Source organism: Arachis ipaensis, chromosome B2 (genome assembly GCF_059453495.1).
Source record: "Arachis ipaensis isolate K30076 ecotype BB chromosome B2, ASM5945349v1, whole genome shotgun sequence".
NCBI classification, from domain to species: Eukaryota; Viridiplantae; Streptophyta; class Magnoliopsida; order Fabales; family Fabaceae; genus Arachis; species Arachis ipaensis.
Window position 1 is genome coordinate 10,247,293 of NC_142437.1, and position 25,157 is coordinate 10,272,449.

The window sequence follows — 25,157 nt, forward strand, 5'->3', positions numbered from 1 at the left end:
ATTATTTTTTAGAATGAATTATTAATAATAGAATATTTACTAGAAATTATTGTCAACAGTTAATGCTACTTGACATGTTAACTTGGTCTGATAATGGTACATATAAATGATACAAAATAAAATATAAAAATTATTATTTTTATATTTTATTTAATAATAAATTAAAATATATTATAAAAATTTAATTTATTTTTATTTTTTAGTTTAAAAAATTTAAAAATATAATTATAAAATATATAATTATAAAATATTAATAAAAATAAAAAATAAATTATATCTCTTATTATTAATGTTTATATATTTTTAAATATAATATATCTATTTATATTTTATCTATCAAATATAATTTTATATTTTTATATTTTATTATTTTTGTTTTAATGTTTCATATCTATAAACAATCAATCATAAAATATGTTTTTTAATTATAATTTTTATATCTCTTGAATCTAGACTCATGTGATTCATAAAATTTTTTAGAAGTACTATTTCTATCCGAATTAAAAATAGTAATTGATGAAAAGTCTCGGTCCACAATTAAAAAATCATACCAAATAGATATTGGTAAGCATATGTCCTTTGACACACTTGCCATGAATATCTGCTACTATATATTAAATAATAGTGACAAGAAAATTGTGTGTTATTAGTCAAAGAAAATAGATCCTCTCAATTGTAAAAAAAATAAATTGAGGAAATAAAGTGTGATTTTTAATTGCTCTTTTTTGTTTTATTTATAAAATTAATAATAAGAGATCACATTTTACTTCTTCAATTAAGAGAGAATTCATTTCGTCATGAAGTGAGAATTTGTTCTATAAAGATCTAACTACATATGCACTTTAATTTATTTTCCGTCACCACTTCTTTTACTCACTCTTTTTTTTTTTTTTTTTTTTGAGAAAATCCTTCTCTTCATAACTCTTGTTGTCAACTAACAAAATACCCGTCTTATCTATAAAGCAAGATAAATGAAGATTATAATAACGTAAATATAAAGCATATTTAAAATATTATTTGATGTAAAAAATAAAGATACATTGATATTATTTTAAAATATATAAAAAATTCTAAACAAACGAAAAAAAAATGCTATTAAAAAACCGTTATAGAATATTATATTATGTTATTATTCATAAGTAATGTTGTGAAAATATAAATAATGTATTAAATTTTTGTTATTTAATCTAAATATAAAAAATTAAAATAATATTTTACTGTATATTAAATTACATTACATTATTTTTTTAAACACTAATGGTGTTCTTTTATTTTTTACACTAATTAATAATTTTAATTTATATTCATCTCATAATGATCTCTATTTATTTTACCTGTGCAGACATATGAATAAATTATTAATATATTTTTGTTAAAGTTACGAGTAAGAAATTACGACCTCTAGCCTCTAAGTGAATATGAAAAGATTATGTCATTTAAGTTATAGTTCGTTAGCAGAATAATATGTTATGTTATTATTGAAAACTTTTGCGCTAAAATAAAAAGTATACAATACTTTGTCTTTTATATTTGTATCAAAAGAATATCGAATAATTGCTAACTTGGATGAAATGTAAATAATTAAATAGCACTATAATAAAAGAGAATATATAAAACAAAACAAAAAAACTTATTAGATTGAAAAAGGAAGAAAAAATTGTAGTTGCTTCATTGTCAAATTGTCAATTATTGTGTTTAGAATAGGATTTTGGCAATGAATAGATCAAGTGCACTTGAATTTTATTATCGACAAAAATGCTCTCAAATAATTTTAAAATGCGACAAAAAATCTAACATTAAATATGTATTTTCAAAAAATACCTTAGAAATTGAATTATTTCGATGCGGTTTTTTGCAAGTATGATTAGAAAAATGAGATATTTTATCCTTAAAATTTGGTGATTTTTCGCGCTATATATATATATATTGTGGTTTTTTTTAAGAACCAATAATACTTTTAAAAAATCACAAAAAATATATACTTAGCAAAAAATTATCAAATTTTAAGAATAAAAACATCTCATTTTTCTAATCATGCTTACAAAAATCCGCATCAAAATTCAATTTCTAAGACATTTTTTTAGAAATACATATTTAATGTTGGATATTTTTGTTGCGTTTTAAAATTATTTGAGAGTATTTTTGTCGATAACAAAATTTGGATACATTTTTGCCAGTGACAAAATTATTCGAGTGCGTTTTTAGTAATTTATCCTTTTCTAAAATAATGTTGTTGATTTTCTAAAATAATGGTTGTTGGTTAATTTGAATGATTCTGTTGAATTTTTTTTACTGAGTTCATTTGTTTGAGTTAATTTTATTAATGGATAATTTGTCTGAGTTAATTTTCTAAAATAATGGTTGTTAGATAATTTTATTGAAGATAAAACAACCACAAAATAATCAAAGATGGATAATTTAGTTATAAATTTTGATAATTAAAATTGTTTGTGAACTTTTAATGATATATTATAGATTATTTATTATGCAAAATTGTGAAATTTTAAATTTTATTTGCTTAAAATTATTAAATTTAAATATTTAAAATTATATATTAAATTTTTAATAATTTTAGTTTATATTTAATTATACCGTTAAATTCTGGTTAAACTATTAAATAAATTACTCTATCAGTTTATTGATTGGTTTAATCACTCTATCATCTTCAATCATCCAGTGTTCCACTCCTTCACATTGTGTTGTGAAGGTTGTTCAGAGAGAAAGAGAAGGAGGGAGGGAGAGAGAGCATTCTAGAGCATGAGTTGCTATGCCGTTAACCAATTACTATAGATAACGATATGTGCATGAGCATTGGACTGAGTTTGAAACTCAAAAACTAAGTCTTTTTTCTATTCATTTATAAGATATATTTTTTTAAAAGTAGCATATTACAATAGATACTGGTGTGTAACTTTTATAAAGAGTAGGTATTTGCAGGATGTTTGAAAATTCTTGGAATTTAACAAAATTTTTACAAGAATTGAATTGAATTCCCGCGTTTGAAACAAAAAAAATAAATTATTTTAAATGAAATTCAATTCAATTTCACTATTTTCTCCTAAAATCAATTCATATCCAATCGAGTTTGAATTAAAATTTTTTATGGTTATCAGTGGCTAAAAGAAGGGGGTTGAATCTTAGCCCCCTTTTTGCTTGATAATACTTGCTAACCTTTGAAACCAACTTTGGAAACTTTTTACCTTTTTATCTCGTGACTAGCCACGAGATTTTTTCTTTTGTCTCGTCCTTAACCACGAGACTTTTCTTTTTGTCTCGTCACTTGACACGAGATATTTTCGGTTTTAGCTCCTATGCAGTAGAAACAGAAATAGAGTAGAGAAGAGAGAAAATTACACCCAGATATATCCTGGTTCAGCTGCTAAGTGCAGTGCAGCCTACATCCAGTCTCCATCACAAACATGATGGAATTTCATTATAATCTTCCTGATTACAATCTGTAAAGTGCTAACCCAACTTACAAGGGGATTCCCACAGAATCATGAAACACAACATAGATGAACAAAGGAACTCTAAGGACATCTATGGCTTTTTCTTTTAATTTTGTACTCTCTGCCTTTTTTCGCTCTATGGCTTTTTCATACAAATCTCACTGTTTGCCTTTTTCCATGAGACTCAAGACATGACAAAATTAAACAGAAAATTACAAAACAGAATACATTGAAGGAGAAGAGAAAACTGTTAGCTTAGGTAGCTCTGAGAATTCTGTGCCTTGCACTCTCAAACTTTCTCCTTGCTTCAAACCGTGGCTGTTCTCTCTTTTTATAGAAGATGGAAGCCTCCACCTTTGAAGCCAAAAACCAAGTCAACTTCTTATTCTCCAAGAAACAGAACCGGTTCGGCCAGAGAGAGAGAAGAGATAATCCATGCAATAACCAACATGAAATTACCTCTAGTCCTTTCTTGGTCATCACTCTTCATCAATCCGAGCTTTCCATTCTTGGCTTGCTCTCCAAGATGGATTTCTGGCCCTTGATGCTTCATGATGATGATGACTTATTCTGCTCCACTTTTGCTTCCTTCCTCACGCAGCCACCCTAGCTACCTTCTGTGATGAGTGAACTCAAAAGTAGTGACAAGCCATCTCCTCCAAGATCTTCTTTCCTGCTGGCCGAATCTCCTTCTCCATTTTTGGTATGGAGAAGCTAAGATCTCATCACAAAATCTTACTACAAGTGATAAGAATCTCAGCCACTACATTTTTTATGTTTTCTTGCCATCATTGAGATGGTCTTGTAGGGTGCTCTTCCTTCAATTCGGTAACTAAGTTTTGCTTCCATGGTTTCCTGGGTATTGTCCGAAAAGAGGAAATAGATGAGAGAATAGAAAATGTAGAAAGAGAAGCATTCAAGTGTTTTTGAACAAATAAACTAAAGTGAATTAATTTATTTCCCTTTCTTTGCTATTGGTAGCGTGCAGCACTATGACAATCAATCAATTCAACTGCAAATTTCTCTCTCATATTTCCATGCAATAAATGATAATTTAATGAAATTTGGAATCCATCACATGGTAAAATGCTTGGATCCGTTGGAAGCAATTTTTGCTTTCATCTTCACTTGATTTCGGATCAAGCATGAGTAGGGCTACCCTACTCTAAATGGGTAGGGTAGGGTAGGGTTTGGACCCTACTCTAACCCTACCCGCGGATTGAAAATTCTATTAAAACTCTACCCTACCCTACCCGCGGGTTGAGAATTTCTCAACCCTAACCCTACCCGCACCCTAAAGTTCTAAACCCTACCCGCAGAAATATTAAATTTTTTCAAAGTAAATATAAAATTCAATCATTTCAAATTTTATACATATTAATAACATAAAAAATAACAAACTAATGCTCTAAATTACTAAATTAACTAACTAGTTTAGTGGTTGTTCACTTATTGTAAGTCATTACATAAGAGAGGTTATGGGTTTAACTCTCACTTCCTTCACTATATACCTAATTTTTTTAAAATATATGTTATATTTGAGGTACGGGTAGAGTAGGGTAAGATACACCCTAAACCCGTACCCTACCCTACCCGCAGGCATACCCGGACCGTACCCTACCCTACCCGAACGGGTTGGGTACCCGCGGGTAGGGTATGAATTGCCAGCCCTAAGCATGAGGAACATTCATCAAAATTAAAATTGGGCTTAGTAGCAACAACATTTAATCTGGCCCAATAAAATTTTGATTCATCCAAACTGATTGGACTTATGGCAATGTTTGAGTTCTGGCCCAATTAATCACAAATTGCTTCAGCCACATATTATAAGAAACATACACCTAGGCTGAATGTTGGTTTTGATTTGGGCTTGCAATATTTATTTTATGTTTTGGCCCAAATAAAACCTGCATTAAAATTAATTCATTCAACACATATGATTTAATATTCTTGCAATTAATAACATTAATAATGTTTAGTCATCACAAATATTAGTTTAGAGTTTTTCAAACTCATCAATTTTATTTTATTAGGATTTCACTTAAAATATAAAATGTTCAAAATATTCATGTAATCTAATTACTTTTCTTTTTACTCATTCATTTTTATCAAAATTTTTCATCTCCCAACAGTATCTCTACTCTTCTTCCTTTCCTTGTAGATATGCTTCATTTCTTTCGTTAATTTTTCATTAAGTTCTTAAAGCTATAATAACACATATTAATTTTTAGTTCAACCAAATAGTACAATTGTTCCATCAGAAATTCATTGTCAAAAAAGATTCTATCTATATTTTAAGGTAATTTGTTTAAAAATAAAATTTATTTATTATTTTTATATATATTTATTATATTTTCAAATGGTCATATCACTAATTTTTATTAAAATTTTTTAGAATTGTATCAGTGCTAAAGATAGAACATATATTCATATTAAAATTTTAAAAGAAAATGTGTCAAAATATAGAGGAATTGAAGGACAAATTACCCGACAATAAATGTATTAGCAGTTTGTACATTTGACTTAAATTTTTCTATATGATGTCTGGGAGAGAAGGTTTGGCTTCGGATTCACAAATTTTAGATAATCCACTAAGTAGGAAAGATAATCTAGTTGTTCCTCAAGGTATTAATTTTCTAATAATTTTTTTATTTTTAATAAATATTCTTCTAGTATTAATTAAGTAAATAGTTTAAATTCTATTTTTAGGTAAATTCTACTTAACAGATGTTGGATATATGTTGAGGTTTGGCTTTATCAATCTATATCGAATTTTTCGATATCATTTAAAAGAATATTCATGACACCCTCTTAAAAATCCAAAAGAATTATTCAATTTAAGACATTAATCACTGTGCAATGTAATTGAAAGAGCTTTTGGGATTATGAAAAATAGATTTTCTATCATAATAGAGATAGCTAGTTATGATGTAGACACTATGAGCGGAATTTTTATAGCTTGTTCCATTCTGGATAACTTCTTAATAAATTTTGATCCAGACGAAGAATTTATTACACAAATTAAAAGGGATATTAATAGTGTGTCTGAACAAAATTCTATAAATATTGAAATTGTTAGAGGTGAAGATGAACGAATGAGAGAAATTTTGAGGGACTCTATAGCCGCATAAATGTAGAACGATTACATTATTGAATAAATTTTAAGTCTTTCTGAGAGACTATATTATTAGGTATTTTTGTATTGAACTTGAATTTTATGTATCATTTGAATTATTATTTGTTTATACAATGACCATTACTTTATGTATTGTTTGATGTTTACTTTTAACATGTCATATTTTTAATTATTGGTGTATTTTATGATATAAATTTGTTATGGATATAAAAATAGATAGCAGTATGAATACTTAGAAAATTATTGATGTTAAAAAAAATGAACCAAATGCATATTTTAGATGGATCATAGATATGGATGATTTGTTACTTGAAAGTTCTCAGAGAACAAAAGAATAAAGAACAAAAGAAAGGTAGAACATTTTCAGTAGAAGCTTATAGAAAAGCAATAAAAAAAATTAATGAAAAATTTTCTTTAAGTATCAATAAGATTAAAGTACAAAATTGTTTAAAGACTCTCAAAAAACAAATGGTATTAGCAAAAGAACTAGAATCTAAAAGTGAAATAGGATGAAATGAAACTATTAAGACATTTGAAGCTACTTTAGAAATATGAAAAACTTTAATAAAAATATACATGACACTTCTATTTAATATTAATTTTTCATTAGCATTTGTATATACATGTTTTAAATGTATACTAGGTTATAATTATTTTTTTTTTGTTTTCAGTCTAATCCTAAACTGAGACAAATTAAAAAGAAATTTCTTTATCACTTGAACATTCTTAGAGAGATATATAAAAAAGATATAGCAATTGGACATCGAAATGGGACTATTAAAAAAAGATTACGAAGATGGTCAAAAAGGACATCAATATTAATAATATTAATGAGATGCAAGTGAATAATATAATTCATTTAGAGAACTTCAATACTTTTGAATATGAGAATGAGAGTATTCCAGCAACTCCAACTACACAAGTTTCATGTGCCACTCCATTTACTGATATTTCGTTTTCCAAAAGTAAAAAACAAAAAGCAAATGATAAAAATTCATCAAAATTTAAAGAAGGTTCGACAGCTATTATCATTACAAGACCTCATATTTAGCAGACTTCTAAACTATTTGAAGCAATTCGTAACTTGAGTGTATAAGATGATAAACTTTTTGAAACCGTTAAATGGTTTGTTGAGCATTTTACTTTTATTGATGTCTTCTTTGAATAACTTCCGCTTACAATGGTTGTGTAACAAGTTAAATTGATTTTATGTCTAATAATTTCATAAAGTTTATATAATTTTTAAAGTAGATTTTGAGTGATGTTTTTGTGTTTTTTATTTTAATAAACAAATACTTATATTGCACGAATTTACTTTTTTCTTTTAATTTTGATTTAAAATATTTGTGAGTTGTTAACAAATAACTTAGTTTATTTTTATGTCGATGATTCTACTAATTGATTAATTGTAGACTCTGATTTCGATCTTTTACGTATTTTATATGGATAAAAAATAATATTTTTTATTTTTTTAAAAGAGATAAACAAATTTTAATTGAAAAAAATTTAATTAAAAACTAAAATTTTTAATTATTTTATATAATTTAATAAATTAATATATTTATTATTTAAATATAATATTATATTAATAAAAAAACAAAAATATCTATTATAAAATTTTAATTTATTTGATAAATATTTTAAATATTAGAATTTAATTTATTTTTATAATTTTATTAATTTATTTTAAATATTAAGATTTAATTCAATTCTACATCATTAACAATTTTTAAACAGACCGTTACTATTTAGTATATAGATGTATATGGGCATAGTTGTAATGTTTAAGGATTGTTTAAACTTTTTTTTTGGTGAACTTAATATTTTTTTGGTGAACAAGGATTGTTTAAACTAAATATATATTAAAAAATTATTTATTAATTATTTATTGCTAATAAATAAATAAATAAATGTTATCAAAAAGACTTCTTTAAGAAAAAGAACACTTCTTTTGTTGGTTCTTTTTTCAGCATCTGGTGCTTCCGCAAGGTGAGAAATTCGATTAATTACCACCGCCTCTTGTTTCATATAATCACGTTTGCTTATATCAACTTCTTACTGTTGCTGATTTTGCAATTTCTTGCTTGCTTAATGAATTTGGGAACACAAATTTGATTGTTAAAAGTATTATAGTGGCGAAAGATTGGAACGGCCGCTGAAAGCGTCTTCGCAGGTATCGACACCTTCGTTCACTGACAGATCGCAGTTAAGTTCTGAAGCTTCATTGTATGCTGTGATTATTCAAATGGTTTCTTTTGGAAGTTGTAGTATTTAATATTTATAGAAGAACAGAACCGTTTTCTTATGGGTTCAATTCTCAAATTTCGTAACATATATGGTTCCTTTAAATGCTTTCATTCTAAACCTAATTGGGGTTCCGGTGCTTCAGATAAAACCCCCAAATTGGAACCAAATAGGAATAACAATAGGGTAGGGATTTTTTGGGACTTAGATAACAAGCCACCAAACTCAATTCCACCTTTTGAAGTTGCCAATAAGCTTAGAATTGTTGCATCTTCATTTGGGGTTGTTAGGCATATGGTAGCTTATGCAAATAGTCACACTTTCACCGGTGTCCCACACGCTGTTCGGCAGTGGAGGAAAGAGAAGGAGCTGTATAACCGATTGGAGAGCAAAGGCGTCATCAAGCGGAATGAGTCTCATGTTTGCAGGGTTTGTGGGAGAAAGTTTTACACTAATGAGAAGCTTGTTAACCATTTCAAGCAGCTACATGAGAGCGAGCAAATGAAAAGGGTGAACCAGATAGCATCGGCAAGGGGGAACCGGAGGGTGAAGTTGGTGGCAAAGTATTCGATGAAGATGGAGAAGTATAAGAAGACTGCAAGGGATATTCTTACTCCAAGGGTGGGGTATGGTTTGGCCAGATGAGCTGAAACGCGCAGGATTTTGGGTTCAGTCTGTGTTGGATAAGCCACAACTGCGGATCATGCATTGGAAAGTCACATGGTGGATATGATGGATCATAGGTGGGTTGAATGCATAGTAGTTGTGTCGGATGATTATGATTTCGCTAATGTAATAAGGGAAGCGAAGCTACGATGTCTAAAGACAGTTGTCATCGGGGATACTAGTGATGGTGTATTGAAGAGGATTGCTGATACCTCCTTTTCTTGGGAGGAAATCCTAATGGGGAAAGCTAGAAAGGAGGCTATATCGGTTGTTGAGAACTGGAAGGATGTGATATTTTGAAAAGGTTAGAGTGGAAATACAACCCAGAGGTGGATAAAAGGAAATATGATCCGGCTGATGTGGTTATTGAAGAATCAGAAGATGATAATATTGAAGGTGTTTGTTATGTTGTTGATGATGACTATAAGGATGATGGAGGTTCTTGGTGGGAGTTAGATTCTAATGAAAATGTCAAAATGAACAGACACGAAAATCATAATTGAAAATGAGGTAAAATTTTCTTATTCTTTTAATTTTCTTCTCATTCTATTGTTTTTCTCCCTCAATTTTCACTTGTAATTTGTAATTATTTTCTTAATTTTTGTCCCCGATTATCTTATTCCAAAATCAAACTCATATTAGGAGGGTGGCAATTGCAGAAAGAAGAGAAAAAGAACAACTGGTGGTAACCAAGGAGAAACAATTAAGCAAACAAACTATCGGGAACCAGAAGGGAAGATTGGAAAATAAAAAAAGGTTTGTGTATTACTGTGTGGTGATAAGTATATGATACATAGCATAACTTATTTATGGGTGAAAACAATTAAGGTAATAAATACATAATATTTTATTATTAACAAGAATATCAAGCTAATCAATATACAAAACCAGTAAACATGTAATAAAATCTTTTAATTACAAGTTCATTGCTCGACAAGTAGTTAAGTTGATTTTGTTGGTAACTCTGGATTTAGTTATCAACCTGTTATATATGTTATAGGCGTACTGCATACACACAGTTGCTAAAATGTTCACTCTTATGATTCCTGTTCTGGTCAATTTCTGTGTGTCGAAGTATTTCCCTTCACCAAAACTGGCTCTTCTTTGACAAGATACTAAGCAGAAAAGTTTGATTGTCTGGAACCTTTTGAGCTAATCCTTTCCCGTTATGCACATTTTCTATTTTCTAGAGTTTCTCTTTTCCACTAAGCATTCATGTGTTACTAATGTAGTATGTAACTTGTGCTTTAGGTACTGCATGGTGCTTTTTGCAGGCATTGCAGCTGAAGCTCTTGTTTATGGTGAGGCAGAGGGGGGAGAAAATGATGAAAATCTATTCAGAAACATCTGTCTTCTTTTGGAGCCCCGATTATCTTTAACTGAGGTATCTCCACAGTGCACAATCGACACCCCTGTTCTGATGGTATATGTTCATACGTGATACTGAAATTTCAGCCTTAACTTTCTTGCCTCGAGAAGATGTCTAATCAAGAAAGATGGTCGGTTTTACAAACTTATAATTTGCCCAAGTGGCACAGAGCTGCGCACCGAGCTGCCATTAAAATGTTGGAAAGTGGTGCCAGTCTGAGTATAGTAATTAGGAGGATTGAGGAAACTTTGTATTGCAAGAAATGATCCTCAGAAGTTCAGAATTACAGACAAAAGCATTTTGTGTATTCAACTTACTTACAGGGCCAACATCTCTTCTCGTCTTACAAGTATTCATTCACAATGGCTTTATTTTAGTCATATAAGTACTTTGCTTGGTTTATTTTCCGGTGCAGGGTTGTTGCAGCTGATCTGAAGTGCAGCTGGTTTCACTGGTCTGCATATAGTTTTCAGATGCCCCTCTGTTGGACCTTGTATAGGATGAAAGAGTGCCATGCTGCAAACAAATGAAGACTTTCAGCTTCAGCAAGTGACCTCTTTGTTCACTTCAGTGTTCACACTGAGACATGAGCCATTCCAAAAGTTGCACCCCGCTTGGCTAAATAAATACTTGGAACAATATTTGATACTTAGAGAGAAGTAGCCAATAATTTGGAGCAGTGCTTAAGGTTTATTTTATTTCACCAGCAATATTGGCCGCGGTTGAAATCAATCACGGGTTTGTTTGTAAATTAACTATTTAGGCTAACTATTTATGTTAGTTGGTATTTCATAAGTTCGTGGACATTAGGTATGGGAATCTTTTTACCCCTAGTTATAACTTTTCGTTTTCCCTGAACTAATTTTCTCTTCAAACACCATATCATTATCGGCTAAAATTTTCTGCATTCGCACATGGTGGTGGTTACAGTTGCTAAATGTTGGGTTCAGCCGTTCAGGGGCTTTGATGTCTTAGGATGAAGTTCAGAAATTAGAATTGAGATGGATGGCATGGCAACAAACACTGCAAGTTGTGTATTGAAGTCATTGAAACAAAGTAACTTTCTGTTGCAAACAACCTGTAATTCCCATATTGTCATATTCATATGGAGTTTGTATATTATATTTAAGCTAGACAAATTGGTTATGTTCAAACCTAAACTCCCTAGAAACTGGGATAGATTAATCTTTTTTATTTTTATGTTGGCCTACGTTCCCTCCCAAAAATACATTATTTGAGCTATGAATTTAATTTTAATTATGTTTTATAACTAACTAATGCTAAAGACTTGATATTTTGATTTAATTAATTATTAAGATCATGAAATTATTTTAGTTAATTTATATAGTGTAATTACGATAGTTCAGCCTTCAATACGTTATTTGAACTATAAATTCAATTTTAATTTTGTTTTGTAACTATCTAATACAGAAGATGAGTTTTTATTTTTATTTTTTGATATAACGAAAATATTATAAATTGTTTGGAATTGACCGGATATTAAATCTAATTTAATTTAATTGTAAATTTAGACAAAATTTAATAATTAAATAAAAGATCCGATATAAACACATAATAACAAAAAAGCTCTACAACCAAGCGATTTTCTTCTCATCTTCTCGACAATATAAACAATATATGATGCAAGTTTGAGTGCATTGAATCAGGGAGAGTTTGATGATGCAAGTTCGATTACATTGAATCAGGGAGAGTTCTCAAAGGTATTAAATAGCTCTGAGCACCACTGTCTGGGAATTTAAGCAAAGCTAAATTCGAATTCAAAGGGTTCCCCCAGTTAAGTGCTTGTGGTGTTTATGTATCAGGCGGTAATACTTGAAAACAAAACACTTATAGTCACGGCTAGGCTCAAAGGTGCAAAGCACCAAAAGAAATAAAAGTTGTGTTCAAGAATCATGAAAAATTTAAAAGAAGAGAGTCAATGATATCATCCGGATTTTAATTCTAAGGGATACCAATATTATTGAACTTCAAAGGAAAGAGAGATGCCAAAACTATCCAGAAATAGAGTTAATAGCCTCATTCAGTAATTAGACAACATAATTTTGGACTGTTAGAACTTTTCTGCAGTATTTAGTAGGTTCCTTCGTAGAACCTCAAAGCAGAATGGAAAAACAAGTTTTTGTAGAGGAAAACTTCTCTCTCTTTGTACTAATCTCAATCTTACCCGTGTACAGCCTTACTTTTTATAATCATAAGATTCAAAAAGTTGTTTATACTTATAAGCCCTTTCTATCATAGGATATTTCCAAGAAAATTTGATTCTGAATTAGAAATGCACTCAAGTTTTAAGTTCATTGCTGACAGAATATTTACTGATACTGATATTAATCTGAAACCGACACAGAACATGAAATGGATAGAAAGACTCTAAAATTTTCGCATCCTAAAATCATTCTTTTAACTTTTTCCTTCAAGAATATTTACCAACATATAGTGTTGATATTAGGGGTGGCAATATGTACCCTACCTGCGGGTATCCAACCCGACCCCACCCGATCGGGTAGGGTTGTCAACCCGATCCGCAGCGGGTAGAGTAGGGTGCAGGTAAGGTTCTTGTGCGGGTCGGGTAGGGTGCGGGTTGAGCCTCAACCCTACCCGACCAACCCGCACTCTATATATGTTTATATTATATACTTATATAAAAATATGTTTTAAGTGGATGTTGAATCAAAGATCTCTCACTAAATGCAAAAGATTCTTAACCACTAAAAAAAAATCATTAATTGATAATTTAATATTTTTTTTTACATAAAAATCAGTTTTATTTTAAATTATCATCAAATTATATAATAATGTTGTATATTTTTTGTAACCTGCAGGTAAGGTCGGGTACCCGCGGGTTAAGAGCGAGTAGGGTTAGGGTTGGGATATTCTCAACCTGCGGATTGGGTTAGGATTGGATCCAAACCCTACCCTACCCTACCCATTGCCACCCCTAATTGATATTGTTACCATTACTTGAAACGGTCGATGATAATGAACATTTTCTTTTACATCGCAATAATATCAATAAAAGATTTGAAATTACTGATATATCTCTCCAGAAAAAGGATTGTATTTCAGCCTTTTTTTTATATAATTAGTATGCATATGCTTCTTTAGTATATAGTATACAACACTACAAAATATGGTATACACATTAAACTTGGAAAATGGAAAGATGTGTATGTGTTACTCTTGCTCATCTGTGTCACACAAAACTGATATATATTCTATTATTGGATGAAATATGTGATACACATAACACATGACATAACTAGGGGTGAGTACGGATCGGTTTGGTTCGGGTTTATGATACAATTAGAATCGAACCGATCAAAATATAATTGGTTCGATTTGGTTCGATTTGCATTTTTTTGTACATGTACCCGAACCAAATCAAACCGATTAAGAACGGATTGGTTCGGTTCGGATAATTGGATACCCGATGACTTTAAAATTCATAAAAAAAAACAAATTTTTATCTTAAAAATTCAACAAGTACAATAAACATGTAACATCAATAGAAATAATCCAAACATGTTAAATACCAAATACATTAAAAACTAAACTCATTAAAATTAAAACATATTAATAATGAATAATCATTGTCTAATGGAAAAGTCATATATATTTTTTTATTTTTTTTATTTAATTAATATATGATCGGGTTCGCGGGTTGGTTCGGGTTCCACACCCCAAAAACCGATACCCAAATCAATCACTAACAAAAGCTATCGGTTTGGTTCGGATTGGACCCGATTACCCGTTGGTTTCAGAACCAATTTAATTGGTTCGGTTCGAGTTCGGACGAGTAATCGGGTACCCGCTACCCGTACTCACCCCTAGACATAAGTCTCATATCCAACCCAAAAATAGAAAGTTGTGTGTAAGTGTGTTGACTCCATACAAAGCAAAATGAATACCAAAATCATTTCTCAGCAAAAAATAGAGAGCACTTGCACAGGGTCTTCAAAAAAATGTACATGAGAGACAGGACTCTATTTTTCATGAACAAGAGGAGAATACACAGGGTACCACATATTTCTTGCGACATACTCCACCGTCTCCTCCTGCAACCAGCATAAACCACATCTGATAAGGCTTGATATATAAAATAGGGTATTAAAAGACTAATAGTACAAAATATCAAGTTTTGTTAGAACTTCAACACCTTGCCAAGTTTGGAAAAACATTGTATACAAAATAAGATACTGAGTGACATGAGGTATGTTATCACTTTTATCACAAACAACTTAATTTGCCATATTTGGATGTAAACTTTAACTGTTAATCTTAGGCAACTCATTCAACATAGATAGTATATGCAAAACTATCATGTATTATGTATTACATATATAAAGGGGATTAAGATTTGGTGTCCAATTTCTGATGCTAAAAATGACTAGTGTCCCTAACCTCTAATAACTTCTCTATACACATAATAACTTAAAAGTACCCACTACTTAAACATTCTACTACTAATCATATAACTAATTTTCATAATAAAATAATAGTATTTAATAATTTAATTTGCAGACTATAACATATCAACTAGTATCATATAAAGCGTGTAAATGAAAATTTCACATACTTTTGACATCTTTGCAAGTTCCTTGGGCCCTACATCACCATGCCCTTCTGCCAAGTTGTCTTCAACTGCTGCTCGAAGAACAGCAGCACCAACCTCTGCTGTTACATTTCGAATGCTACAACAACCACAAGTATTGATCAGAGAATGCCAATAATATCAGCTATAAGAACAATCAATCAACAAAGCAAAAATGGAAAATCAAATATACCAAGTGACGAAAATATTACCTATCAATGGATGGATACAAGATTCCTTTTGAGATATCTTCCTCTAACATGTATGAAGCAAGGCTGTGAGAAAGAGAGTATTGTTAGTATTTTATTTTAAAAGATTGAATGTCATGTCATCATGACTGCAAGAAGATGCCACAAATTATCATGGGTTAAACACGGATATGGTCTACAGCATAGAAATATGGTGTTGTTTGATCCATCAAAGAAATGCGAACAGATAAATGTTTGAGCATGTAAAACAAGGACAATATACTTAATTACTTTAGGTTTTAGCAGCTTAGTGAATTCTAGAATGCAACACTATAAATATCAAATAGAGAGATTTTGCCAAACTTCCATGAATGCTAATAAAAGTAGTCCACATTAACATGTGCATACCATTCAGCAGCAGCCTGCAACATTCCATCTGTTATTAGCCGAGCACCTGACAAAAGTGATCCTAGACCGATTCTAAAATGGAAAGTTTAAAATAAAAGACTAAATCAATATTTCCAACCATAAGAATGATCATAAAAATTTATAAGACACAAGAAAGCTGAAAGCATGTCCTACCCTGGGAACAGATACATGTTGTTGGCTTGATTTACATGACCCACTTTTCCATTACCTGCATAAAATTTTAATCGGACGTTTCTTCACAGCTAAGGAAAAATGTAAAGTAGACAAGAAGCCTCAACTCAAAACCATTGAGAGTAATTACCAAGATCTACATTTTCGAAAGGGCTACCACTTCCAAATACGATATCTCCACCGGCATGCTTAAAAGCATCAATAGCAGTGCACTCAGCTGTCCAGGTACACCAACGACAATGTCAAAATTAAAAACAGTCATTACATTAAGAAATTGTGAGAGTTTATTAAGCCTTGTGCAGACAAACCATTCATGGTAGGGTTAGACATGGCAAAGATGGCAGGTTTTGTTGAAACAGATTCTTTCATTGCCTTAAGCACCTGAGTTTAATGATCACAATTATTAAAATAAGAAATTGCTGAATAACACATACAGAACACCAAGCATTCTAACATATCAATAAAAAAATATTATTAATATAGTTCACTCATGGATAGGACATGATATAAGTGGAATTGTACAAGATAATTACCTCCTCATTGAAAATGCCACCAACCCCAGACAAACCAAGGAGAACATGTGGTCTAACCTTCTTCACCTAAACATCAATATGTTCAACAATCAATTTTGATGTATGAATATGACTATGCGTGACCCTCAAGATCAGCATCACCATAGGTAGATGGTTAAGTAATCTTATACCAAAATAATTGTTTTCAATATCATAACATAACCCTTGACACAAAAGAGTTTCACTCAATGAATCATTTAAATTTACCACTTCAATTATACTAGCACCCTCAGTGAGCCCTTCTAGGTCTCTTGGGTTTTTAGCAAATGGAGCTGCAGCTGGATCTAGATTATTCCTATCAGTTGTGACAAGACCCTGCATACAGAAATGGCATTGTCATCAGGATTAATGCAACTAAATACAAATACAAAACAGCAGCATCCAACACTTGATTGCACACATTTATTTATTTTATAATTCCAGCATTTTATATTAAGTCATATCAAGACAAACAATATGATGGAAAAAGAGAGTAAAAATAATACTAGCATTACAAGAAGATCAATCAAAATCAGAATTGGGTATCTTAGTATAGTTACGATCATAAACAGTTATAGTTTCAAGCATTACAACTTAAAGAACTGACAAAGTTAGTAAATATGTGAAAGCATACATCTTTATCAATCAAAAAGAATTGACTTTTGGCAGCTGTTTCACTGCACCCTGCCATCTTTGAAACTGCCTGGATGGCCATTTTCAGAACACCAAGCCCTGCACTGCAAGCCAGGGAAGAAATGTTCTTGACACAAAAGTAGCTAATCTATAATGAATGTGATGAAACAACAAAATGAAATCAGACACCCAATATTAAGGTTGATCATAATAAGTTCTGCAATTACCTCCCAGCTCCAACCACAACTATCTTTTGGTTTACAAAATCAGACAATGGCCGACCTTGGGCTCTTACAGATCCCAATATTCCAGCAAGAGCAACACCAGCAGTGCCCTGAAGGACATGAAGGAAAAATTAAGTTTCGGTAGCTACTTCAATAAAACAGTCCAGTAGATAACAACCTTCAAGATTTTCTTGATTAATAAAGTCTTAAATCATTTTCTCACCTGTATATCATCATTAAACATGCAAAACCTTTTATGATATCGTTCCAAAGTTTCAAAAGCCCACTTCATTTGGAAATCCTCAAACTGAAGAAATTATCACAACCATCTAATTATACAATTGATAATAGCTATGTGCCCAAAAGAATAAAAAGAAAGAAAGAAAGAAAGAAAGAAAGAAAGAAAGAAACCTGCACAATGGCCTTAGGCCATCGAGCATGAACAGCTTCCATGAATTCATCCACAATTGATAGATACTCTTCACCTTCCAACCTTGGTTGTCGAAGTCCTAAATCTATCACATGAAAATGACATCAGAACAGTCACCAATACCTTTCACAAGATCAACTAAGATTAATTCACATGCTAGCTTTTGGTATGGTCTTAGTAGTTTCTAAATATAATTGCAAAGTAAGGATAAACTAATCAACAAACGAAAGTTTTAAACAAGAAAACAAAGATCTGGCAGGAAACATTTTACTCACAAAGACGATCTTCAAGTAGCTTTTGATTGTTGGTTCCAACATCTAGCATAACTGGAAGTATCTGCCACATTAAGAAATTCAACATATAATAACTTGGAAAAAGTTACTAGTTTTTACTTAGTAGATGATCTTAATGAAGTCAAAACGAAATTAAGATAGTCAAACCCCTTTGTAAATGACACCCATCACAGAAGGTAATAAAACTGAAATAATTAAAGAAAGCATATTAATAAATTATATGTCCTAAGGTATCTTAGCATGGGTAGTAATCCTATCCACTAGTATACGTTGATAATAATTTTAGTTCCAAGCATGGGCCACCGTGAACAAAACTGAAGTTAACTCCCACCATCAGCAGATGTGAGCTAGAGAAAAGAGGTAGAAAGCAAAAGATATACGGAGAAAAGAAAGCATACTCTTTGCGGGCTGATACCAGCAGCAGCAACATAAATGTCAAGTTTTCCTATTGGTATTCCAATGCCCTGAACTCCAAGGTCACCTAAGCCAAGGATTCGACTACCGTCTGTCAAGACAATCATATCTACCTGCAAAAAGGTGTAAGATGACAAGAACCGAACACATTAAATGAATAAATGCAAACAACTTTTGCTACTCAATATACCAAGAAACATCAAGAAAAAGAGTTTTCCCTTTAGTAAACGAAAGAAAAGGATACTGCCATAAACAAAATTAATGCAATACCTCAGGAGCTGGCCAGTTATAGATCATCGACATCATCTCTCCTTTATCTTTGGCACTAAAATACATTCCACGTGGACGTCTAAATAACCCAGAATAATTTTGGCAAACTAATCCAACTGTAGGAGTATATATTATAGGGGCAAACTCTTTAATATTATCAATAAGCACCTGTAGCGAAATGGAAGAAATCAACATGATAATAATATATACTCTCATGTTAAGAAGAAAACTTCATATCAACTCACTCTGTAGTACAATGTCTCGTTCCTGTCATGCAGTCTGTTCAAGATTCTCCATTTGGCTAGGGCAACAACTTTATCTGGTTGTCCCTGAGTGTTCTTCTCCAAAGATCGGTATGAGTTCACTAAAACAATATATTGCTATCAAATTATTACTGAACAAAAAGGAAATTTACAAATAAGTAAAAGCTATAATGTAATTTTCAGAATAAAGGAAAAAGGACTGAGAGTAAAGCATCCAAAATTCTAAAGACATAAAATATGATACAGGTAGGCTTAAACTTACTGAACCGATCATATTGCTGCTCAAATGAAATGACACGAGGAGGAAGGAGGCCCCTAAGCCCCAATCGGTCCCGTTCAGTCAAAGGAAACCCAGTATCCTGCATTCAAGAATTTGGAAACAGAGTTGGAGAAAAACTTGAGTTTTAGATCCAAAACCATGATGACATGATGTGAAAAGGTTTCATGAACAATTGACATGACCCCAAAGTTATGTAAAACATTCTATGAGAAGCTTACATTTTTATTCTAATGTCAAATTGTATGTGTAATACATGAATTCATGTTCAGCATTTAACCAAACTTTAAAACACACAAACACCACTAACAAGTAAAAAGTAGATGACATTAATGATCAAGCAATCACTTTTTCCTCTCTAGTGTGCAGGCTATTTTGAATTGTTTTCTTTTTTGTTTTTGTTTGGATTTGGTTAAATTTGGGGAAATAAACATTTTACTTTCAAAATTTTCTAGTGTGTGCCTATTTTAAGCCAATCCAAACACAAGCCTCCACTTTCATATAACCACCATATTCAAATCCATTACAAGAGTAGTGTAATTCCATAAAACTACATGTCTGTAGTAACCTACATAGCATTTATTAATAAAAAAAAAACTAATAATTCTCAGCCATTCAAGTCTTCAGAAAGAAAAACAACCATGAAAACTTCATCAAAATTTTGTGGAACATTTTCAATATAAATCAACCCAATTTCTTTTTTTTTTTCGAAAATATTGACTTTCAAGCGAACAGCAATTCACAACATTCAACAGAAGCTTTATAAACTAGAAATAGAAAAACTAAGGATAAAAATTGCGGGGAAGTAAACGAATCTTATTTCCTTTCTGTAAATCTTAAGCTAAAATTTTCCAGATTCCCAAACCAAAAAAAAAAAAAGGGAGAAAGTTGAAGAAAGAAAACTTGAAGTTTGAACAAAAAAACCAACCTTGTTGAACCAAGGATCGTGGAGGATATCAGCACCGCGCTTGTGAACAATGAAAGGGCCGGGAATCGCCGTCGATAACCGCCGGCTCGATCTGGCAACGGCGGTGGCGGCGAATCGTGCCAGGTTCCACATCGTTGTCGGGAAATTCAACTCAGCTACTATACTACTGAGCTGAACTTTAAGCTCTGTATAAAGTTAAAAATGGTAGCAAGCTTCTAAATTTTCTCGGGAAAATTGAGCTGCTGCTACTGTGCGTGTGTTTTGGTTTTACTGGTGAAAAAACAATTTTCCCGAGAAAATGGGAAATTAATTATAATTAATTAATTAATGGAAAAGGATGGGAAGTGTTGGAGTGGAAACATCAAAGAGTATAAAGTATAAACAGATTCAACTTCAAGAATGAGTAATCATTGGCTGATTTTATATTACATTACAGCAATGAGCTTTTTTTTTAGTCAAAGTCTTTGACATTACAACAGACATCTTTGGTTAGTGTTTCTAATGTTTTTTTTATAAACCATTAAAAATATATTCTAATAATTTTGTCGCTGTATTTAAATTTTATTACTGACAAAAATATTTTTAAATAATTTAAAATTATAATAAAAATATTTAACATTAAATATTATTTTTAAAAAATATTTTAGATATTAAATTTTAATGTGATTTTTTATAAGTATAATTAAAAAAATAAGATATTTTTATCTTTAAAATTTAGTAATTTTTCATTAAATATATATTTTTTGTGATTTTTTATTTAACAAAAAACACTGAATTTTAAGAAGAATAATATCTCATTTTTCTAATCATACTTATAAAAAATAGCATCAAAATTCAATCTCTAAAGCATTTTTTAAAAAATACATATTTAATATTAGATTTTTTATCGCGCTTAAAATTATTTGAGATTATTTTTGTCGATAGCAAAATTCGAATGTATTTTTGTCAACGAACAAAATTATTTGAATACATTTTTAATAATTTACCTATTTTTTATTTTAAAGTTTAATTAACATGTGTCGAACATTAAACATATAATAAACTTATTACTATAGAAAGTTTTGAATTTTTTATTTTAATAAATACACAACAAATTTTTTATATATAACTTAAACTTTAAGTCTTTTCTAATAAATAAGTTTAACATAAACACATATTAGCTATTCTCTTTATGTTATAATTTTTAAAAAATTTTAAAACAAAATATTTTAAAATTACATCTATATTATTTTTGTAAATTCCTAAGAGTGTAGACAATTCTTTTGAAGGTTAATGTTCAAAATAACTTCAATACACAATCAAAAACTATATTGTATCTTTTTTTTCTTTTATCATGCTTTTTTTTAAATAAAAAGAAAAATGGTATTCACTTTACACAAGATTCTTATGTATATGATTGTTAGAAGTGGTCTAATGATAAAAGAAATTTGTATACTTATACAAATTTACAAATATATACACTTAAATTTTATTATGCAATATAACAAAAAATAAATTACATATATTATTTCTCTTAACTGTATAACAAAAAAAAATTATAAGACAAGTTTGTCTAACAAAAAGAAAATATCAAAGGCAATGCTGAAATTTTACATCACACATTACACATATAATCCATAAAAAAAAATATCAATCGATATAATTTATTATTTTCGGTCAGTAGTATGGATTAAAAATATGTTATTAGACTATTAGACTAAAGATATTAAATTAATAGCTAAAAATATTAACAAAAAATAATAAATTTTGTTGGCTTTTAAACTTTTTTCTATTTTTCACTAAATATAATATAACATATTATCTTAAATGAATTATGTATTCGTTAAAAGTATGTATAATATGAAGCTAGAAAGATTTATATTATTAGAAAAAAAAATAAAAGAATTTGTAGTGCTATGTGTTTTACAAAATTTAATTTTTAAATGGGACATAAGTGATGTGATTATTGAAAAAGGGTGAATAAAATGTAATGTAAATATATAAGCTATAAGTTGCTTTTGCTTTTCGCAACCTGATAAAAATTGATATATAATTTTCATAAGCTAAAAAAAAAAGAAGGTGTCGCATGTTTGATTTTTTGTTATTGCATAATATATTTATCGTAACTTGTAAAAAGTAAAATAAAAGTTTTTTTTTAAATAAATAAGTTATTTTTAAAATCTTCAAAAAGTAAAACATTTAATTAAATAGAAAAATCCGCAACTTGTGAAAAATAAAAATTAAAACAAAAAATATAAAATTTTTTTTGTAACTTACAAAAGATTTGAGCCTATAAATCAATAATTTACCTGAATAGACCATTTTAAAGCATTTCACACCTCTCCTTTCCCTCACCAGAATTTTTAGCCTTATTTAATGTTATACCTTCAATGTGCTTCTTGGATCTTACATGAAATATTATTTGAACTCATTAATTAAATGAAATAATAACAAAATAATATTATATTCTTTTTAGATTGTCTACGGTATTTTTCAACTCAATAACTAATTTTTCGCAAATCTAAGTTCTATTTAAATGTATGTCATTGACTAATAAGTTCTACATATATAAGACGAGACTCGAACCCTCTAATACTTGTTTAAGTAGACGAATAAACTCATCACTTGACCAACTCAAATTGATTAATAAAATAGTATTGGTGGCAACGGGTGATGGAGGAAGCTCCGGAGGAAACTTCCAATGTGGCGTGAATTTTGGTTTGGAATGAAATTGGCACACACATGCATAGTTTTATTAGCTTCAACTAATTGTACCTTCACAAATATTAAAATAGAAATGTTGTTTTGTTAGCTTCACTAAATATATTTATCAATATGTAGATAAAAATCAGCCATTCATATAAATTATATATTAAAAATAAATTAAACACTACATGTATTTATAAATAAATATATAATGTCTAATATAGTGATTAATTTTTAGTGCACACATAATATTTTTTTATATTTATGAAAGTACTTAGGATGATTTAGAAATACATAAAAACCAGGATTATTCATAATGCAGGTCATTAATTTAATTATGGAAATAGCTTGTGTTATATTATGTTATTGCCTCATAATGCATTTCTTTTTTCAAATATTCAGATTAGCTGCTTCTTTCAATTATATAATGTAACATTAAAGAAATTGAGATTATAAGATTTTACTTTTCTGAGGTGGAACAAAATGTCTTCATGTTGTGACTTTCTGCTAAGTTATGCAATGAATGTTAGGAAGAATAACTAGATCTCCACCAAAAACACCATTGACAAATAATTTGTTTTTTTTTTTTTTTGTGACTAGACAAATAATATGGTTTTTAAACATTTAAAGTAACGTTTGGTTATTGTCTTCACGATAAAGAAAATAAAGTAATTAAGAACAAAAACATGTTTGAAAACAAAAATAAACTTAAAATTTGTTAGTTTGTTTCTTTAGGATTTTCAGCTCCATTAAGCAGTGGGCATCTCACCACCAGTTTAATACCTTGCATTTCATTGATCTTTTCCACATTTAATAACAAATTAATATTTTATGACTTTTTGTTTATAGATTAATGCTTAAAAGTATGAGATGACTTACAAGACAGAAAGTATAAATAACTTTACCTTTAAACTCACGGTAATGCTTAATTTGTTTCGAAAAATTGTTGTTGCTGTTTCTAACAGTTTTTTTTTTCCCCTTAAAACCAAAACTCGAATTTGAAACCGCAATGATGATTATCAATCAAATTGATTTAGGTTGCTTGAGAGCCCACTCGTCGTTTTGTGCACGTAATAATCTATTGACTAACGACAAATTCTTAAATTGAATTCTGATTCGCCACAGATTAATATTTGAGATGCTGGGTTGGCCTTGAGGGAAACCTGACTCCTTCACATCGTTGATGAAGAAAGTAATTGAAACTAGAGGGAGGGAGTACTTAATTAGGCTTTGAAACAAAAGAATTCAATTTCATAGCATAAATGCAATTGAAATACTTAGTAGACGGTTCAATCCAACTACAATTTAGTGTGCAATTTTGGCAATTCTTTCTAGTTTCTTCTATCTTTAAAGCACATTAATTCTAGCCTATGCTTTATATATCAAGTAGAGTTAGACACATTGCCTAATAAGAGTGCCATTTTCCAAATTGTTGGTAATACTATTCAATATTTAGTAGAAATATTACCACCTTTTCCTTGTTGCCATAAAAACTGCATGCCTTTTCGGGCATTGTACAACAATTCTAATTATATTACGTTCGAATTGCAATATCTGTTGATTCATTAAGTTTTTTGCACGTTAAATAAGGAGTCCGAAATCAATAATTAATTATAAATTTCTTTATTGAATATCTAAAATAGTATAAATATCTAATCATTTTAGATTATGTGTGAAGATAAAGAATCTACTGTGTAACCTTTTATTGAAATATGAAAATAATAAATAATATTAAACTAAGAAAATTTCTCTAATTTCACAAAAATAGTACTATCCATCTAAGGGAAGGGTGACGATTTGCATATTCTTGAATCTTGACATTGCACCTCTTTAACAAACTCCACCTAAGAGGACCTAACTTTGTTTTGAAAATAAAAAGAACTCCACCTAATGGGGAAATGAACTAAATTGCCTAAACACGATGATTC

The 25,157-nt window shown here is 30.0% G+C and overlaps 1 protein-coding gene, 1 long non-coding RNA gene and 1 pseudogene across 3 annotated transcripts; 2 read left to right on the top strand and 1 right to left on the bottom strand.

The window, feature by feature from the left end:
* Positions 1-8,580: 8,580 nt before the first annotated feature.
* LOC148573014 (uncharacterized) lies at positions 8,581-12,074 on the top strand. The gene is made up of 2 exons (XR_015905141.1): positions 8,581-8,758; positions 11,280-12,074. It is a non-coding gene; the product is annotated as an uncharacterized LOC148573014 (long non-coding RNA).
* Positions 8,752-10,005, top strand: LOC107624832 (uncharacterized; annotated as a pseudogene).
* A 1,835-nt stretch (positions 12,075-13,909) lies between the features above and the next one.
* Positions 13,910-21,025, bottom strand: LOC107624845 (NAD-dependent malic enzyme 2, mitochondrial). Of its 2 annotated transcripts, XR_015905126.1 has the most exons (20): positions 20,545-21,025; positions 19,602-19,698; positions 19,322-19,440; positions 19,077-19,244; positions 18,791-18,919; positions 18,375-18,435; positions 18,081-18,184; positions 17,893-17,976; positions 17,673-17,779; positions 17,447-17,549; positions 17,041-17,148; positions 16,795-16,860; positions 16,570-16,642; positions 16,392-16,478; positions 16,244-16,298; positions 16,070-16,141; positions 15,686-15,748; positions 15,459-15,573; positions 14,716-14,937; positions 13,910-14,141 (listed from the first exon to the last, which is right to left on the bottom strand). XR_015905126.1 is itself a non-coding variant. In XM_016327306.3 (19 exons), exons 1-19 carry the CDS (start codon positions 20,674-20,676, stop codon positions 14,866-14,868), a joined length of 1,815 nt encoding a protein of 604 aa, XP_016182792.1. In that variant the 5' UTR covers positions 20,677-21,025; the 3' UTR covers positions 14,437-14,865. The 2 variants fall into 2 exon arrangements, 1 of the variants encoding a protein (XP_016182792.1); XM_016327306.3 differs by lacking the exon at positions 13,910-14,141 and having other exon boundaries at positions 14,437-14,937.
* Between the last annotated feature and the right edge of the window lie 4,132 nt (positions 21,026-25,157).

Bases quoted from the DNA above. Each gene is read 5' to 3' on its own strand.
- LOC107624845 (XM_016327306.3), bottom strand. From the start codon at position 20,676: ATGTGGAACCTGGCACGATTCGCCGCCACCGCCGTTGCCAGATCGAGC. The intron at 18,920-19,076 runs GTATTGCATTAA...ACCTTTTTGCAG, and splicing joins ATAACTGGCCAGCTCCTGAG to GTAGATATGATTGTCTTGAC. The intron at 16,861-17,040 runs GTAAATTTAAAT...ATTGATGTTTAG, and splicing joins GTGCTAGTATAATTGAAGTG to GTGAAGAAGGTTAGACCACA.